This window comes from Thamnophis elegans, chromosome 3, assembly GCF_009769535.1.
Source record: "Thamnophis elegans isolate rThaEle1 chromosome 3, rThaEle1.pri, whole genome shotgun sequence".
NCBI lineage: Eukaryota > Metazoa > Chordata > Lepidosauria > Squamata > Colubridae > Thamnophis > Thamnophis elegans.
The window spans coordinates 90858639-90879182 of NC_045543.1; the positions used below are offsets into that span (position 1 = coordinate 90858639).

Sequence of the window (20544 nt, forward strand, 5' to 3'; positions counted from 1 at the left end):
CTGGCATATTCCTTCTGGCAATCCCTATTCTACCATAGGCACAATGAGCTGATTTAGTGTTCAAAGCACATTAAGGACAAGGAGTAGCGATTCCCTCTGACTGTTTGTCTCTAAATATCTCCAGTTAGAGAGAAAATATATGCCATCCATTCTTGTTAATATGGTAAAAAAAAGGACCCAGATTATTGGAGGCAACATGCTGACTCTGCAAACCACTTAGAGAGGGCTGTAAAGCCTTATGAAGAGTTATATTGCTATTGCTATGGGGTGGAGATAGAGTGATGGTAAATGCTAGATCTATTCACCTGTCAAAACTTGCTCTGGTTTTGCACAGATGTATGAATGCATTCAGAAATGAGCTGACAGGTGGGCTTTTTTTGAATACAGGTTTAGCATTATTCCAGAAGAGCATTTAACACAAAGTCCAGAGCAGCCCAAACAACAACTAAAAGGGACAGGAAGAGTTAAACAGCAGAGGAGAGGCAGGCTTTATTTCTCCTGCTTTACTATGCAGATCCCCTGTCACTGCTGTTCAGGTTGATCCATGTCTCTGATCTGGGGATTATTCAGGATCCTTTGAAGATGCAAGGTGACAGCCTATTACAGATAATCCTTGATTTACTACTGGTCACTTAGCTCCATTACAGTTGCAAATGGAAGACTAGCTGTATGAAGGACTGTTGATGCCAAAAGCAAAATAGTTATAGGAGACAATGCCCAAGAACTACAGGTAAAGGGCCACCCCAGCCTAAAGTGGCTAGCACATACCAAAATTATCAAATTCCATAGGGGTCACCTGACTGTGTCATCAAGAGGAGGATAGGTGAAATGAATCAAACTAGACCCATGGTGAAATCTGTGTTGGAATAAGAGGGAAAGTCTAACACGGGTACTGTTAAGAATGATTTAAGGCAGCCTGGATCAAGTGGGAATAATGTGGTGAGGGCATAGTTTTTAAAAAGTAGCTGCCAGAGCACAATTGTGCTACATAGGTAGCCTCGACTTACAATCATTCATTTAGTGAACATTCAAAGTTAAAACAGCACTGAAACAAGTGATTTATGACCAATTATTCCCACTTAACATCTGTTGAAGAATCCCTGTGGTCATGTGATCAAAATTTGGCCAACTAGCATGTATTTATGATGGTTGCAGTGTCTTGGGGTCATATGATCATTTTTTTGCAAACTTCTGTTTCTCAATGGGAAAGCCAGATTCATTTAACAACTGTTATTAATTTAACAACTCAGTGATTCACTTAACAGCTGTGGCAGGAAAGGTCATAAAATGGGGCAGAACTCACTTAACAACTATTTTGCTTAGCCACTGAAATTTTGGGCTCGATTGTGATCATAAGTTTTGGGCTACCTGCAGTTAGATGTACTGTAAGTAAAGAGAACTCAAAGCTCACCGTGTCTGATAAAGGCCTGAAAACAAAGCACTACTGTAGATGAGGAACCAAGATGCAGTGTGACTTACTAAAAGAGGAAATAAAATTTGAACATCATGCTTTAAATGTTTATTACAATGAAGAGGGCAGACAAAATCCCTTTGCAATGTTTTATTGCTTTTATTACTCAGGAAATTGTTTACGATTCTGCTGAAAACATTTAATAAGGCTAACCCTAAATATAATTTTCACCAAATTTCTGCAATCTGAATTCATACAGATTTGATCTAAATTCTCCCTCTATTTCAACATAAGCTTGCAAATTAGATTTAACTGTCCAGGGAGACTAGATGAAGTGCATGGTTCTTTTTATATTGGGGAAGCAGAAAGGAGAGAATGTGTATTTCATTAAAATGATGAAAAAGCCATTAAAAGGTTCTTAGCATTTGTGTGCCAGAAGTACTGATAGCATTTATTATGTGGTGACAGGTAGTTATGAGTGAAATGCATCACATTCTTCATCTTTTAGATAAAAAGGGATCATTTTTAATGGGTTTTTTTTTTCATTGTTTAACCATAATTGAATTTTTCCTCTTAGTTTCCCCCTTTTGACTTTTATAAATACTCCTTTTTTTCTCTTTTATTTATTTATTTATTTTGCATGCTGTTTTTAACAGTAAATCCATTTGTGTTCCTCTCACAGCATGAAGTCACGGGGGAAATAAGCCTTCCATTCACGTAGGAAGTGCTGGACAATTGGAGGCACTGAACATTGTACGTAATTGGATTGTACACATTTGGAAACTGCAAATGCCCCTCAGCCTCAAACGCAAACATTTTGAGGCCAAAATATTTAGATAAAGAACGCTTTTCACAGTATTTATCACCACACTTCTTTTCACAAAAAAAGTTTTCATGTGTAAACTTGTAGGATATAAGATGGTTATTCAAAACAGAAGAACAGTGTTGATTTTTTTTAAAATTCACAATCTTAGCAAATATGATTACTTTCCAAATGGCTAGATTCATCCATCCACACAAAAGAACTGAGGTTTTAAAAGTCTGCATTTGAATTCTTGAATATTAAAACCTACAGTATGATTGTGATGATATATTAGGGTTGAATGGAGGGTGTGATTGGCCTTGGCTAGGATTCTTTAACAGGCTCATGGCTAGCAATATAATTGTCACTTCTTTCTATTTAGCAAGTGATAGGTGAAAAATTCATTCAGTGAGATTGAAAAAACCTGACATTCATAAGAGCTTAATATGAGAGAAAACTGTCATGCCCCCATCAGAGCCAGAATCTGTAGACCAAAGCAAGCCAGAATTGGAGCCGACAGAAATCAAGGGGGCAGCTTCAGAGGAAAAGGGGAGGCCCAATCAGGCCAGGCCCTTTCCGGATTGGGCCGGCTTGTAGGCAGGGAGGAAGGGGGCAGGGCAGAGGTAGTATTCAGTAGGTTCTGACCAGTTCTGGAGAACCAGTAGTGGAAATTTTGAGTAGTTTGGAGAACCAGTAAATACCACCTCTGACTGGCCCCACCCCATCTATTCTCTGCCTCCCGAGTCCCACCTGATCAGGAAGAAATGGGGATTTTGCAATATCCTTCCTCTGGAGTGGGTGGGAATGGAGATTTTACAGTATCCGCCCCCTACCATGCCCACCAAGCCACACCCACCAAGCCCTGCCACACCCAGCAAGCCATGCACACAGAACCAGTAGTAAAAAGATTTGAATCCCACCACTGGGGCAGGATAACCAAAAGAGTCTAAGAAGGGAACATGAGAGATAGAGCTCAGGCAATGAGCAAGGACCACTCTTCCTGATCCTCGAGCACGGAGAGTGGAGAGAAGGTAAGAACAGCTCAGACTGACCTACTACTCTGGAGGAGAGCGCTCAACACCTCTTCACAGACACAGCTGGGGACTGAGGCTTAAGGAGACACTGAGGGGCATTTGTCTGGAACAAACATTGAATTCCTGGAGTGTTGATTGCCAATGTTTGAACTTTTCTAGATTGCTTGCATTCTTTCTGGATTTCTTGCTTTGCAGCCATGGTGCTCACAGCATTGGGCTCAACTATTTGCAGCCAGAGGCTGCTTGAGGTAGCGGGGTGTTTGTGTGTGTGTGTGTGTGTGTGTGTGTGTTTGTGTGTGTTTGTGTGTCATCCCTTTGCTATGGGTCATGCCAGAAACGTGGGAGCGTTTGGAGACATTTGGAGCAATAAAGAGGCGGTTTGAACTGCCAGCTGCCTGTGTTACCCCTGTGCTGTGCCCCGGGTCACCACAGAAAACAGGCAGATTTCTTCGTTCCTGTAACAGCACTTTAGGGAGCACATTTTGTCAAAGTGCATGCAATAATAAGATTAATATTTAAATTGGGAGATATATTTACTAGAGTAGTAGTAAATTTCATCTAAAATAGACAATGCAGCACAGACCCTTCTTGCACAACTAGGCAGTTTGTACCATTTGTCTGGAGTGGTCTGCTTAAGCCAAGGGTTGGATTAGAAGACATCCAAGGTCCCTTCCCACCCTGTTATTCTATTCTGTATTCAGCTGAATTCCTGTCCAACATTGCAAAATTCCCAGCTTGGCTAGGCATTCTAAATGTAGTCATTCCAGCATATTCAGGAATAACAGACATTTCTCCAGATACAGCATTTTCATAATTTTTTCCAGATCTATTAAATACAAAACATCTAAATCCATGAAATGGCCATACAAATTTTTCTAGCCCAGATCTGGTAACTCTGTACTTCCAGAATTATTATCTTGATTAATAACAATTGATCAACATGATAAAACTGGTAAAACTATCAGCATACAGAATCATGACTGTATGACATCTGGAGTTCTGGGTTTCACCCAGAACTCCAGATGTTGACTAAGGAATGAAACAGCTGTTCCAAACTTCAGAGAGATATGTAAGAGCAGCTCAAACTGTAATTCTTCTTGCCGCAGCATCTCCATTGCATTGGAATCAGCTGTCCCAGCTGCTAGTGGGGAAAATTCTTTGAAGTTAAACCAAAACTGGAAGCAGACACCATGTGCTTGTTTTAAGATCGGAGGAAGTATCTGCTAGGCCGTTATAAAGAGTTAGGCTATCAATAGAAGCCTCTATCCTGGTTATCATAAACATTGGGTAGATGTGTCATATAGTAGTACCCTCTAAATACTATATTATGTATTATAAGAAAACTAAATGTATTTTTTTTTACAATTTCTGGTTCATGTGTTAAAATGTGGGAAGGGGTGATAACATCTATGAATAGTATTTTGCCCAACAGAGCTAAGAACTCTGAATGAACCTCATTGACTATATTCACAAAATGTGTTAAGCTTAAATATTGTGTGCTAGTTTATGGCTCAATGTGGGCTACATACCCAGCTAAAGTGGATTTAGTGTACTGTGTAGATCTAGGCAATTGCTTGGTAGTGTAGGCTTTGGGTTTAGTAATCATTGTGTAAAAAACAGATTTTGCTGACAACTGTGGCTGCATCTTCAGAGGTGAATTGGTCTGCTAAGAAGACCACCAGCAACTGAGCTGTGACTGCCGGGGTCCAATCTTTGTAGTCAGTATCAGTATATTGCAGGCAGTTATGTGAATTCACTATGTGTTGATTTAACTCACCCTTGATTAGCTGTTGTTCAAGCACATTCTTAAACTATTTTTTCCGATGTAGCTTTCCTAGCCCAGAATAAAGACTGCTTTGTATAGGTTGCCTGTTCATATTCCAATTTTTAAAAGCTTGCAAATCTAGACCTGAATATCTGTAGTTCTTTTTAAATAGCTACAGCTATTTTTAAAATGTCATCTGCTAAATTGGAAGTGGTGTTTAATAAATCAGTTTAAAAACATTAATCAAGAAAATGTTTTCTGGACGTTGCAGATCAGATGAAAGCAAATGAAGTAATTCTGCTTGCTTGGATAAAATATAGTCAAATCTCTCTCACATTGAACTTGATTTCTGGTGACTTCCAGGTAGCTGTATTGGTAATAAAATGATGTGATTGCTTTTTCCAGCATGTTTTTTTTAAAAAAAATTTCCATTGGTCTAAATCAGGGGTCCTCAATTCCCAGTCCATGGACTGGCTCCAGCTGCTGCCTGCCAGAAACAGGGTCACGCAAATAAGTGAAGCCCCATCCACATGATGCAGGCAGCACATGAAACCAGTGGTGAATTTCAAATATTTTTACTACCAGTTCTGTGGGTGTGGCTTGGTGTGCATGGTGTGGCTTGATGGGTATGGCAGGAGAAAGATACTGCAAAATCTACATTCCACCCCATTCTGGGGCCAGCCAGAGGTGGCATTTGGTGGTTCTCCAAACTACTTAAAATTTCCACTACCGGTTCTCCAGAACCTGTCAGAACCTGCTCGATTTCACCCCTGCATGAAACCATGCTCTCCCCTCCCAGTCCATGGAAAAACCTCTCTCCACAGAACTGGTCCCTTGATGCCCAAAAGGTTGGGGGCAGCTTGTCTAAATAACTAATGGTATCTGCTGCTGTGGCCTAGAGGTGGAGCTCTCATCTCTCAATCAGGAGGTTGTGAGTTCGATCCCAGATAGAGGCAGACATAGGGTCTCCTGCTTGGGCAGTGGGTTGGATTAGATGACCTGCAAGATCCTTTCCAACTCTGTTAATCTGTTAAAGTACTTGCCAAATAGAAACCTTCTTAGCTTTTTTTAGGTTACTTAAATTAAACCAGAGACTGATACTAACTCCTAAATACTGCGAGCCAAATTATGTTGAAATCTACCAGCATCAATATGTTTCTGTAACAAAACTACAGTATATTAATGCAGGTTTTGTGAAAGGGATCTGGGGAATGCCATTAAAAATTATTATTTTTTAACGCAATCAAATGACAATCTGGGTTGCTGGAAATAGGATCCAGTGTAAGTAGGGAAATAGCTTTCTTATTAGAGAATGGTGTTATTTTCTGATACATAGTTTCCTAATCTCCACCATGCCTATGTCAGCCTATGAACTAATTGTGTCCTCATCATAATGTGGATGTTGATTATTCACAAAGCAAGTTTCGGAAAAAACATATTTGCACTTTTGCTGCTTGATGTCAGCTGGGGGGAAAAGGAAGCTTTGAAATGACCTGAGGAATCTTTATTAGGCAAACAAACACAATAGATCCCTATTGCTATAATTCCTAGATTATTCTATAATCAGCCTATTTCGTACAAATCTTTGTGATCATGAACTAAACATTCTAGAGTCCCCTTACTGCTCGAGAATTAGCTGAATATCAAGAGACTGCTTAAACTTTCTAATTGCCAACATTTCAATTTATAGCTTTTAGAATTTCAATGATAGATGTAATGTGATTCCAATTATAACTGTTTTGTTGATATTCTTTGTAGAAAACTACTCTTGTGTAGTAGTTATTGATCCCTAGAGATCACATTTGGAAGTCACAGGGGGATTTGAGGGGAAGGAGGGAAGTAAATTCTCTCATTTCCCTTAATGGAAGAAGCTCTACCAATCAAAGAAAAGCTTGATTTCATCCTGATCATACTCTGGCATTCGAGAAAGGTATACTTTGCAATGAGTTAACATTTTTAGGAAAAAGCTCTGAAAAGTTAAAGAGTGATGTTGCTTTCATTAAAAAAAATATTCTCAGATAAAATAAAATAAACACATAAGAAATCAGAGATCAGGGGCACTGAGATTATGGACCAGGATCGCAATTATAGCTCTCTTGGTAAAGCATCATTTTAATGTTTTGGCCATCTATGAGTGGAATTATCTGTGCAGTTTGGCTGCCAGTGGGAGTAGAAAGGCAGAAGGCACTGATTGGTGCAGAGTAATTCCACCTCTGGGCTACCTCCAAAATTTGAATGCTACTGTTGGCTCAGATACCATAACTCAGCACAAAAACATGTTTTCACACTTTTTAAATGAACATATGAAGAGAGATAAAGAGACAGATTTACCAGAAATCTATCACAGACCTATTTTTTTTAAAGTTATTTTATGTGCTAGAGAAAATAAAATGTCAGACTGGATTCACTTTTTTTAAAGAAACCATACTTGTTTATCCTCTAGATTAGTTTATTTCTGTGTATATTTTAATTCTCCGCAGTGTATTTTTATTTTAAAGCACTCATGCACTTAATAGAAAGAATTCCAGGAGATCAATTGTCAATCTGAACTTCATTAAGAATGTTGATTATAATAGTAAAATCCATTACAAACTAAATTTAACGAAAGAAAAGAGAATACAGAGAAGGGGCAAAAGTGCAACAATAAAAAGACAAAAGAGAAACAAGTGAGTTTACAATAAAGAAAAAAGAAATACTAACTTTCAACCCCATCCCAACAAGTATAAACAAATTTAGTAACTTCTCACCCTCTATAAAATTACATTTATTTCTTCATACCATATCCCATATTGTTTAAGTGATATAAACATCTCTGTGAAACATCATCTTTTCAGTCATAATGTCAGCAGAAAGTCCAAAAGAGTTGCCAGAAGTACAACAAATCTTGTTTTAACCTTTATCAAATAAACCAACCTTATATTCTTTCATTTTACGTCTAAAAGTCTTAATTTTTAATACATCCAAATATTGTTCTTGGATTTGATTTATTTTAAATTTTTTGGTCAAGCTATTTTTGTATATTCTATAGGAAAAAAATTACCCAGGTTATTTTCTTCATTTATCCTTTTCTAAGTCATTCTCGTGGGCCATCAATTGTAAATCCATGTTCATCTCTATCTTGACAGATAAAATTTGTTCCATAGCTCTCATTTCTTCAATGGGCATAGTCTAGCCATTGGAGTAGACATCATTACTGGCATTGTTGATATTGTGGCTACCACTTTCTGATTCCATTCTTCAAAAATCTCCTTCAATATTTTTATTGTCATAATGTTTTGTATCATCTTACACACCCGTATATCTTTTCTCTACCTAAAATATTTAGTTTTCTACTAGTTTTAAAAATCATGAAATTGCTTATGTATGTTGTGCTTTGTAAAAAAAAACAAAATAATATTTATTTCTCATAAGAAGCTCTTTGTACTTTATAATTTATTGCAAAATATTATTGTAAAAATTTCAATATTCTAATTTTATGTGGTGCCTTAGCCCATTTATAATTTTTTAAGATCAAAATCTTATTTAATTTTTGCTGGCTTTCTCAGTTTCTTTAAATTCTTAAACTTCCAATTATTTTTTTCTTTCATTCAAGATTGAAGATTATTACCTGATGCTTTCAAACTTGTTTAAAAGTTGTTCAGGTTTCCTTAAAAGTAGTTACTGAACAATTTTTAAAAGGATTAAAAAGTGATTTGTGAACTTAATGTCCTTTAAAAGTCTCCATTGCAGTTGCAAGAAAGATGACCATCAAGTCCCATCAAAACCCACAGAAAACTTCTGGCTATGTAATCTTCTTGTGAGGAGTAGCTGTCCAAATCATATGTGGGCAATCTCCTTTCTTCTCCTTATCAGGAAAGATTCCAAGGAACAAGTCAACACTAGTTCCTTGGTTTTTGCCATACTCATCAGCTCTGCTTTCTGTGTATATAGAAATATTTCAAATCAAAATTAAAATTTTGTGAGGTTATGAGATCCAGAAATCCCTTTAAAATTATTTTAGATTTAATCATAACAGGAGAACAAAACAAAATAAGTCAAACAGGGTGAGAAAATTGCATTTATTGTAACACCCCATGACAACAAAATAGGAAGAATATATACTTGTCTATTAGTCAGTCAGTCAGATGACTGTGAGATTGTGATTGACTGAAAATCTCCCAGTGAGTTTCACAGTTAAAATTGTATCTCATCCTGCATTCTTAGTCCAAGTATAATTCAAAGGAAACAGAAGGAAATGAAGAAAATAAGCTTAAATGTCAACAGTTTTAAACAATAAAAATTAATAGCATATAATTCTACTGTCTTAACCACCAAGCTGTCACAATGGCATTCCTGGAATATTCATTTTTACTGTATTTTGAAAGAACAGGGGAAAATGATCCTGGATTTTTAAAATCTTAAGGATTTATCAAGAGAGTTGACTTAAATTTTACAATTCTTTGGAATAGTTGTTTTTCAAATTGATAAAACCCTTGGATACAAGCCAGAATTTATTAATATTAACTAAGCATTCCAGCTCTTTAAAGGGTCTTTTCTAAAGTGGCACATAGGGAAAATCCTGACAATTATCATTCGGTTTAAGAAAGAAAAATGGCTTAGTAACCCCACTGAAAAGAAAAGCATTTTTAGAAGAAATTCTTGAGTATATGGAGCGGCTGGCCACCACTATCATGAGTACTTCCGAGAGACATGCTGGAAAAAAGGAAAACCAAATGTAAACCTAACTCCTCAAACTCAGTCCCAGAATCAAAGAGGCACCAGAGCTAAGGTGACCAGACGTCCCGCTTTTGGCGGGACACCCCTGCTATTTGATACAATTTCCCGCGTCCCGCCCGCTTTTTTAAAAGGCACGCTTATTTTGGCACTCGCAGCTCCCGCCCATCAGCTGCTGGGCTGGCTCATCGGTCTGTTCTATGCTACCTACAAATTTAAGCCAGCCCAGCCTGCCGCTCACTGATTTAATTGGCCTGGACTCCAGCCAATCAGTGAGCTGGCCAACCAGCTCACTGATTGGCTGGACTCCTTAGCTGAGGACGCCTGCGCGAGTCTCCATTTTATTTTGTCTTTCTTGTTGGGGTTGCAGCTGCGCTTACTGGTGGTGAGTAAAATAAATCATGTTTTGTAAATAATGTACTTATTTTATTCTTATTGTCTTATTTGGTACCATGGGAATTGGGAGGTGCTGGGCTGGGGGAATCTCCCCCTTTGGCTTTGCGGAGTTCACAGCCAGCCCCTGTGCTGCGCTGGCACGGGCGGCAAGTCTGGATGGAACCATGTGGAAGTTCTCTGCGCGACCGGCAGCCGCTTTTTACTCCCGAGTAAAAATTTTACTCGGGAGTAAAATTTACTCCCAAGTAAAAATTTTACTCGGGAGTAAAATTTACTCCCGAGTAAAAATTTTACTCGGGAGTAAATTTTACTGGTGTGTGTGTGTGTGTGTTTTGAATGGAGACCTCATGGTTTCAATTGCCAAGTTTCGATTGCTGCGAGCGGATGGCAGTAGGATCGCCACTCGGGAGCCGCCAGAAGCCTTCCCTTCCTGCCCAACACGCTTGTTGCTTCGGGAGAGGTTGGAATGTTTGCTCTGTTTCTCGAGGCGGTGAGAAGCGGGGGGGGGGAGGAGAAGGAATCTCCGGATGAGGTGAAGACGTGTTTTCTCTTTAAAATTATTTTTTGAATAATTCTGTAAGATTTCTTTTTCAAGAAAAATACTACTCCTTGTATCGGAGTAGTATCGCAGCACTCACAACTTCCAGATAAAAGTTGTTGCTTTGGTTAATTGTTGTCGCTGTGGGAAGTTTCTTCTTACTTTTAAATTGGATCCAGCATCTGAATACTTTCAAAGAATGCAAAGAATTTCCTTTAACAAGGAGCTGGCTGGCTGTATGTGTGGTGTGTGGTGTGTGTGTGTGTGTGTGTGTGTTTTGAATGGAGACCTCATGAAGACGTGTTTTCTCTTTAAAATTATTTTTTGAATAATTCTGTAAGATTTCTTTTTCTACTTGGAAGTTGGGAGGGCGGGATGTGTGTGTGTGAGAGAGAGAGAGATAGAACATGGAACATAGAATATGCATATAATTCATAGTACTCCATGGATTATTTTAATTATGATTCTAAATTAGTGGAATTTGCTGTTCTCCATTTCAATATCTGTAGGTATCAGCTGTACTGTCTTTTTTTAAAATGGCTTTCACTTGAGATTCACATTGTAAACTGGTTTCCTTTAATAAATAAAATCCATTTTCTTGTACATTATTTCTGCTGTCCTGGAACTTTTTCAGTTTCATTTAAATAGGGATGTACTTGTAACAATAGGGTAGAAAACAGTACTGATTTCTGAAGGAAAATTAAATATTGCCATAGCTAAGATTATGCCAGGATATTCTACACAGCAAGACATTCTTTAAAGCTTGCAGTCATTTTATGGGCATTTTAACTTGCTGTGGTATAATTTTAGAATACATCTGAATGTAGGTAGTAAGCAATCTTTTCCCAAACAATGGAAGGGACAGAACTGGCCATCCTGCATTGGAAAATAAAACTTGCTGCTAGAAACAGTTGATATGGGCAATCCACTTGGAACATATCTTATTTGGCAAGTAAACTTTTACTTGTTAAAATTTGTTGCTTAGTTGTTTGATTGATTTCTCCTGGAAACGGTATTATATAAAAGAGGCATTTGCTCTTTTCTTTGCCATTATAAACCTTGTTTTGGGAATGGGAGATTATCATAGCCCTCACTCCTATGATTGAAAAAGAAGTAATTATGAAAATAAAGTATACATACTCAGTACTTCCTTGAAGATGGTCACATGACCTTTTTTTAATTTGCAATATTTGGCACATAGACTTCTTTCCTGGAAAATGTATTCCTCAAATTGAGGTAGTACTCTTTGGGCCCTGCTTCAAGTTTTTCTTCCTCCTTTTCTAAACTGCTGAAACACAGGGTGATTTAATTTTGAAAATATTGTTCAGATACTCGGCACAAATGGTAGTGATGGTATTAATCATAATAGCCATGGACAAGGAGAATATAGTACAAAAAGATGAAATATAGTACAAAAAAGACCACCTCCATAGTTTAATATTCCAATCAAACCACCTCATATCTTTACGTAATAAGGGAAAAGACAGTAACTTGCTTCTTGAAAAGAAAATTATATCAGCTGTTCTCCAAGCTTTGTTGAACACAATTGCAGTTATCATTTGGTTTAAGCCAAGAAGCATGTTGCTTGGAATTATATCAATCCAGAACTAGTGAAATTAAATCAGTGTTAAATTAAAAATGTATTTACGGGTAATTAATTATAGAAAGATACAAATGTTGCAAACTCATCCACTTACATGGATCGCCTCATATCCATTATATCATGTATCTTTTGTTATTGTCTTTCCTGTTTTTCAGTGGCATTCCATAAGAAAAAGTTTCCCCACCATGATTTGTGACATCTATATCATACTATATTCCACATCCATGTATTAATTTAAGGAGGAGGGGATTGATATGCTAACAAACACATATTGTCTCCATATGGTTTCACATCTTATTTATAGATTGATGTGTTTATTGTAGTTTTGAAAGAGTGTGTATTTTTTTACTCAATCAGAACCTGCTGGACAAAGGATCAAAATGTATTGCTATTACCTAATTTTTGGGTATGATTCAGCAGTTAGAATAGTTTGCAAAGGTACAAGAAGTTCTGTATGTCATCCTCACACATGCAAGTTACACAGCAGTCATTCACTTAAGAACTGTGGCAAGAAAGGTGGTATAGTGACCAAAGTTACAATGGCATTGAAAAAAGTGACTGATGACCATTTTTCACACTTAGCGACCGTTGCGACCATTTTTCACACTTAGCGACCGTTGCAGCATCCTCATGGTCACGTGATCAAAATTTTGTTTGGCAACAGATTCGTATTTATGCTGGTTTCAGTGTCCTGGGGTGACCTTTTGACAAAAAAAATTTTTTTAATCAAGCCCCCCCCCCGGTCAAGGGCGTCCCTCTTTTCCAATCTGAAAATCTGGTCACCTTAACCAGAGCCTGAATGGGTGGTCAACAGGTCCAGGCTTCCTCTATCCCCATGATGGTGAACCTATGGCATGTGTGCCAGAGGTGGCAAGCAAAGCACTCTCTGTGGCCACGCATGCCATCATCAGCTGCTCTTCTGGTTTCCGCCACACACATGCACGCCAACCAGCTGGTCTTTGTGGGTGCTGGAGCACTGGAAAACATCTGGAAAATGACCAAAAACAGGCTGGTTTTGAGACCATTTTTGAGCTGTTTTTGGGCTGGTTTGGGGGCCAAAAGATGGCCTGGAAAATGGCCTTTAAAAAGCCTGAAAAATGACCAAAACTGCCCCCAAAACAGGCATGCGGGTGCCAGCCAGCTGTTCTTTGAGTTTCTGGTGCTCTGGCATGCGCGGAGACCAGCTGTCAGTGCACATGAACGTGCCGGAAACCCAGTGCACTGGTGCCCATGCACATGCGATCCAGTTTAGGCACTTGGTACCGAAAAGATTCGCCATGACTGCTCTATCCACTGCAGAACACATCATGCTACAGAAAGGCCTAACTCTGATGATGTTACCTAGTTTGGGCAATGAAACGTCTGCAAGAAAAAACAAGCCCGGAAAGCACCAAGGACCCCCTCATTTCAACTCCAAGCTACAAATATTCTCCTTTTAAGGTGCAATCAGAGAATTGATTTGCTACCTAATAAACCAAGTAGGAGATATCAAAAGAATCTTACTCCCACATCTGAGGATTACCATACAGAAAATAACAACTGCCAAACATTTCCATCGTGCCAAACCTATTGCAACAGTAGCACTCAAAAAGCAGATTACTTGAATCCTCCCATGACTCCAGCTGATCTTTATCATGCCAGAAGGGATCCTTGTTTTTCTGCTGTTCCCTGGTTGGAAGCTTTGCAACCTGATACAAAAATTAGGGGTGGGAGGGGGTTTCCTTGAAGAACATTGTAACAGAAATTTCAGCTGGGATATCAATCTGCAAACCTTTAGATGTAACTGTGAGAAACAGCCTGGCCACCTACGGTTCATGTGTCTTCTAGAAAGGAAAATGCTAGGAGCCCAAATTAGGCTTTGGGGCTTGGCAAAGGTCTTCCTTTTCTTTGAAATGTGTGATAGTGACTCATCTGTGAAAGGTGGCATCAGCATATGCCACATGGGAACAGGAAGCTAGAGAAGAACATTTAATGGCACTGTATTTCCATAATGTCAGAATAAGCATACGTTCAGTAATAAGCTATCACATTAAGTAGGACAACATGATTTAATAGCCCTGTTTACTGTTTTAATACTTATGCTATAGTAGGTATCTATAAAGATATGAAGGATTCTAATATATAAGTCAATGAACACTGTTCTGTTCATAATTATTCAATTGTAGGCAATTTCCAATCTTGTATTCTACAGAATTGCTACACAGAATTATTACATAGAAAGTACATAGAATCATATATTTGAAAGGGCTTATGTGCCATAAGGTACAGCCCGCTGAGATATAGTAGCTTTAAAGAGGTACAGAGGCTATTATTCCACCTTTGTGTCTGAAGCACGTTTAATGCACTGAATTTGAAAGGCTGCACAGCCCTTACAGAAAAGAGCAATATCAATTTGTCTTTTCAATTTGTATAGTCGTTCATAGTAACTATCTTCTGCGCAGATCAGGGGTGGGTTCTGGCTAGTGTTACTGCTGGTTTGCTCATGCACGCACTTTGCGCGCACATGCGCAATTCAATAGAAATTGTCCTGTGCATGCACAAAACTAAAAAACAAGATGGCGGTGGTGGCGACCAGGGAACCGGTTTGGGGGCATGGCTGGCCTGGATCTCTGCCGGTTCTGCGATCCAGGCCAGCATACCACTACCAGTTCAGCTGAACTGGTCCAAAAGCAGTAGGAATCCACCACCGGTGCAGATAGTCATTGTTTATCGGCTGCCTTGTTTAAAAAACAGTTATAAAAATCCAATGGTACATAACTTTTGAGATGCAACTCTATTCGGCATCAGTTACCATTTTGCTCCTGTGCCCTCCAGAGTCCTGAAACTACTAAAGATAATATTGATTGGAGGGAGGGAGGTGTGTTTCTGTGTATGGTGTTGAGTCAGTATTGATGTCTGGCAACTGCCTGGACAAGTCCCTGCAGTTTTCTTGGCAAGATTTCAGAAGTGCTTTTCCATTGCCCCTTTTCTAGAAAGTGAAAACAGAGTGAGCGACTGGCCCAAGATCACCCAACTGGCTTTGTGCCTAAGGGAGGACTGAATTCATAGTCTCCTTATTTCTAGCTTAGTGCCTTAGCCATTACACCAAACTGGTTCTCAGTGGTTATCTACATAAACCCAAAATGTGTGTGTTGGAGCAGCTGGTTCTCCTTCTTCAGCGCAATCTCTGGAGATCACATTTGAGAAGAAAGTCTAGCCAATATGCCCCTTGACCTTCCTATACAGTGGAGGTCATGTAGCACCATCTTGAAAGCTTAGTGGCCAAAATGGGGAAAGCAGAGATTGGAGTCATTAAGCAAAATGATCATGTCAGCACATCATTTAATTGATGTGGTGATTTTTGACAATAATGGACCGGTTCCATTATGGTTGTAAGTTGAGGACTACCTGTATTACCATGTTAATTGTCATCAACAATAAATTTATTTGGTACTAAGCAGCACTGAAAACAATTTATAAGGGAAATATTAAGGAAGGGATAAATTCTTGAATCATTTCCCAAAAGCACAATTTTCTATTAATATTAATATTAGTGGTAGCACCACTGCTGATGAAAATTAATAGGAAGATTTCCCTTATAGTATCGTTTCTTGGGTTTTAATTATAACATACATAAGCTGTGAGACTTCAGAGAGACAATTGTGCAACAAGAGAGAATTTTCACCCATGCCTCCAGACCGTCTCTAAGTTGGAGAATATCCAACTTCACCCAAAGAATTTATCTAAAATTCTCTTCTTTTAGGGGGAAAAAAACATCAAAAACTAAAATGAATTATCATGGATCAAATTGGATAAGACCAATTTGAAAACAAAGCAATACAAGATAATTTTTTTATTTTTCTGAAAGCAAAAAAAAACCCATGCCTTTTGCAGTTATGTTATGTCTAGTTGTAAATAACTCTGATCTGCTGTTGACATAGTTAGCCTTTAATAATTCTATCTGTGCTGCAAAGAACAAGATTTATTCCAGTTCTTTCTACCCTTACTTAATTTTTTATTAAGTTTGGCTGCTTGGCATTTTCTGCAATGTTTATTCTTGATGGTGGACTGGAGTAGTTAGAAGAAAGATATAAAGCCAACATAATGAGCTGTTAAAACTTTCTAATAACAAATAGGTTCAAATGGAAGGCTGGGACTCCTATTACATATATCTTGGAAGGATAAATAGTCCAGGACATGAGATGACAAGGTTGGCATCACTTCACTGTGGAACTTGTAACTCATCTGAATCATTAAACATTTCTGAGTGCAAAAAATTCCTAAGGGACGTGTGACTCCAAAAAGATTGGCAGTGTCCTCAGACCTAAGTCTCATCCAAGCTAATGCAAAAGTGCCATCTATCAAAATTAAACAACAGTGAACATTGGCTATGCAGTTGGTATGGAAGGGCAGACATAGGCAACATTTTTTGAGTCAAGGAATATATCTGGACTTTTGAAGGTTGTCCCAGACACCCTCACTGGTTGCCAGAACGGGTGTGGGACTTAGTCTGTCTTATTTGGAGATGGTCACTTGTAAAGCACTCATTTACCAGAAACCAAATTAGCAAAGGTGTTCCCTTTAGATTCATAAATATTTTTCTGTTCTGAGCAAGTGAGGCATACAGTATGTCCAAAGAAAGCATTGGTCTTGTCGATGCCTACCATTTATATTTTCTAAGAGAAATAGAAAACACATGGGGTATTCTTGCAGACAGCGAGACTGGCACTCTTTTTCCCCTTCGCTAAAATGGGTGGGGGCTGGCCAGCATGTGACGCATCCATCCCATGGTCTGAAAGTTTGACACCCTTGCTCTATATGTATCCATGTCTGTATTTTTATTTAAAGCAATCTAAAGAATTATATTCTGGTGAGTCAAGAACACCATCAAGGGTAACTCTCATAGGCTCAGTGAAGTTCCAGGCACACTGTTGCCTATCCCCATCATAGAGTTTGCCTGGGGCTATTATGTCAGGCCCTTTTAGAATAAGCTCTGGATGATTATGTATTTATTTTATTTATAAAGTTATTGAAATCATTTATATAGCCGCTCACCTTGTATAGAACTTTGGGCAGCTCCCAATCAACACTTATGTGTAGTACCCTTTTATGAAAAAAAACAGAAGTTGTTACAGCATATGAAATGAGTATTATTCTTATTCTGAAAGATTGACAATATGATGGGGAGGCAAATACAAATATCAGGTTTCCCCAAAAGAATGGCAGTTTCACTTGCAACTGAATGCTGCTCATTTTTATGCTCTCAAAATACTATCAAGTATTGTACACCACAGGTGATTTTTTTCCATGTTGTATCATAGACCCCAACAACTGGATTTCTAAATGTCACCATGGCTGTGTTCTTTGCTTTAGAATCGGACTCCATCTCCATCCCACCTCCAAACATTTCTGAATGCCTAAGCAAAGTAGGAGTCTAGACTTTTAATGACTAACATGTTTGTAGTAGAAATCAAAGTATGTTCCATTGTTAGTTTCTTTTACACTCAAAAATCTTTATATAACAAGAAAAGAACAGAGAAAGGAGAGAAAATGTTTAACTTCACATGATGGCTTGACATAACCATTAATGTAAATAGGTCATAAAACAATAATTATTTACACAAATTACTATGTCAGTGCAAACAACATCTTCTGTTAGTACAATGCAAAGAGTTGGAACAGATACAGGCATTGTGACAATTTATTTAAGAGCAGCTGTACAAAATGTTTATATAAAAGGAGCTGAGACCCAATTCCTTTTGGTAACCATGGAGCATAAAACAAAACTTGGCTTCATGTTAAGTATGTAGTGTAGATTATGTCGTATTTGCATGTGATTACCTGTGAATTCCAAGTGTGGGTAGATAAATTTCAGCTTACTGTAAGCTTATGCCATATTTGCATCTGTTTACCTGCAGCTTTCAAAGTGAGCCTTTTGTTGCAAAACAGGTGATGCATTGTTATCCCATCAAGCTGAAAGGATTGCCAAGGCTGACATCAAAGCTTGCCAGAAACAGGCGCATGCCCAGCCAGGCCTACTTCCTGCTGGGGCTTCCTGCTATCCCTCGGAGCCTCATAGTACTCCTATTGCTCTTTTCTTCTGCTTATTTTCATCCTTAAACCTTAATGAAGTAAGGAAGCTGAAGGTGGGAAGATGAATCAACACCTTCACAGAACCTGAAGCTGATGTCTGTTGATTCCCTCAGCTCTCTTGGCACTGTTACAAAAGTACTGCTAGTCCTCAGCTTACAACAGTTCATTTAGTGACTGTTCAAAGTTACAATGACACTGAAAAAAGTGACTTGTGACCATTTTTTCACTCTGACCACCATTGCAGCATTCCCATGATCACATGATCAAAATTCAGATGTTTGGCAACTGGTTCATATTTATGATGGTTGCCATGTCCCGGGGTCATGTAATCACCTTTTTCAACTTTCTGACAAGCAAAGTCAATGGGGAAGCAGGTTCACTTAGCAACCATGTTACTAACGTAATAAATGCAATGATTCACTTAACAAATGTGGCAAGAAAGGTCGTAAAATGGGGCAAAACTCACTTAGCAAACATTTCACTTAGCAACATAAATTTTGTGTTCAATTGTGGTCATAACTCAAGAACTACCTTGGCTTCTTCTGGGATATGTCCCCCTCCCCCACAATTATCCAGTCTAGCAATGAAGTTTGGACTGCCACGGAGTCATGGAACTTGCTTCATTTGTATGATCAGGCAAGGCTGATTAGACTCTGAAATCAGCCAATAGATAGATTTCAGGTTAGATGAGCCGAGGTGGCACAGTGGTTAAATGCAGCACTGCAGGCTACTTCAGCTGACTGCAGTTCGACTGTTCAAATCTCACCGGCTCAGGGTTGACTCAGCCTTCCATCCTTCTGAGGTGGGTAAAATGAGGACCCAGATTGTTGTTGGGGGAAATATGCTGACTCTGTAAACCGCTTAGAGAGGGCTGAAAGCCCTATGAAGCGGTATATAAGTCTAACTGCTATTGCTATTGCTATTGTCTCAAAGTAAATCATGCCACCAGATAAGTCGCATATTTTGGGAATAGGATTTAAGTCTTACATGGCACTGATATGAATTGAAGTTCTTATAAATCAAATAGTTTGACACAAAAACAAACCAGAATTTATGTCTGACATCCTTTTCCAGCTGGGCAATATCCAGCCATGATACACCCAGGCATTTTTTTTTTCATCAAATACTCATTATGTTTCCCATCTATTCATTAAATTTTAGCTTATTTTGCCTGTGTGAGAACAAGAAATGTTTCTAAGAAGCTACATTTCTGGCTCTAAGCCAAAACATAATCAAATTGTCCTTTTTCTAGTCCCTCCAGCCCATCTGTCCAGGTGGCAGTTGGCGTAGTCCTGTAAGGGTCTAAGAGGATTCGAAAACATCGGACAATGAGAACACCAAGGAAAATAAACAATAAAACCACAAAGGCAAAGGTAGTTTTCTGTTCCAAGGTAATGCCAATTTCAGAAGGGAAGTTTCCAGGGGAAAAGAAATTGGAAGTAAAAGGCTCTCCATCCATTCTTTAGAAATCTTAAAACAGGAGTTCTGCAAGTTTCCTTTCATTCTTGATGCACAAAAGCCAGAACTGGAGACACCTTGAAGTCCATTGTCCTCTGCAATTAAAATGATAGGAAACAGATGTTAAATTGGGATTGTTTCAAAATATTACAGTGTGAAGGGCTTCTAGTTTGGGATCCCATGCACTCAGCTCTCCTCCCACAGTAGTCCTTCCATATTTCCTGACCAGTGAGTCAGCGGTGGGATTCAAAAATGTTCTGTGGGTATGGCTTTGTGGGAGTGATACAGAGGAAGGATACTGCAAAATCCCCATTTTCTCCCCACACCACTAACCTGCTTTGCAGCTCTGCTCTCCTGATCATGGGAACAAAAGAAGATCAGCTAGGAGACTGGGAGGCAGCGGAGGTGGGGGTCAGCCTATTTGCCAGTTCTCCAAACTACTCAAAATTTCCACTACCGGTTCTCCGGAACCTGTCAGAACTGGTTGAATACTATCTCTGTAGTGAGTGTTCCCAGCCCTTATCAAGTTCTTGTTTGGTGGGGAACTCACCCTAGTCATAGCTAGTTTTCATACCATTAAAGTATTACTTATTTGTGAAACTTCAACCACATCCTTGTAGGTGCCATTTTGACTTTTTGGGCTTTCTCTAAAATAACCCATCTGTGCTGAGCATAAAGAGTTTAAGGAACTGTGTCTCAGCCTCCTTTAGTAAAAGAGAAAACAACCAATGGCTACTAATATCTGGCTATTA

The 20544-nt window shown here is 38.7% G+C and overlaps 1 protein-coding gene across 1 annotated transcript; it reads right to left on the minus strand.

The window, feature by feature from the left end:
* Nucleotides 1-19550: 19550 nt before the first annotated feature.
* On the minus strand, nucleotides 19551-19793 carry CTXN3 (cortexin 3). The gene has a single exon (XM_032212490.1). It carries the CDS (start codon nucleotides 19791-19793, stop codon nucleotides 19551-19553), a length of 243 nt encoding a protein of 80 aa, XP_032068381.1.
* Nucleotides 19794-20544: the final 751 nt, after the last annotated feature.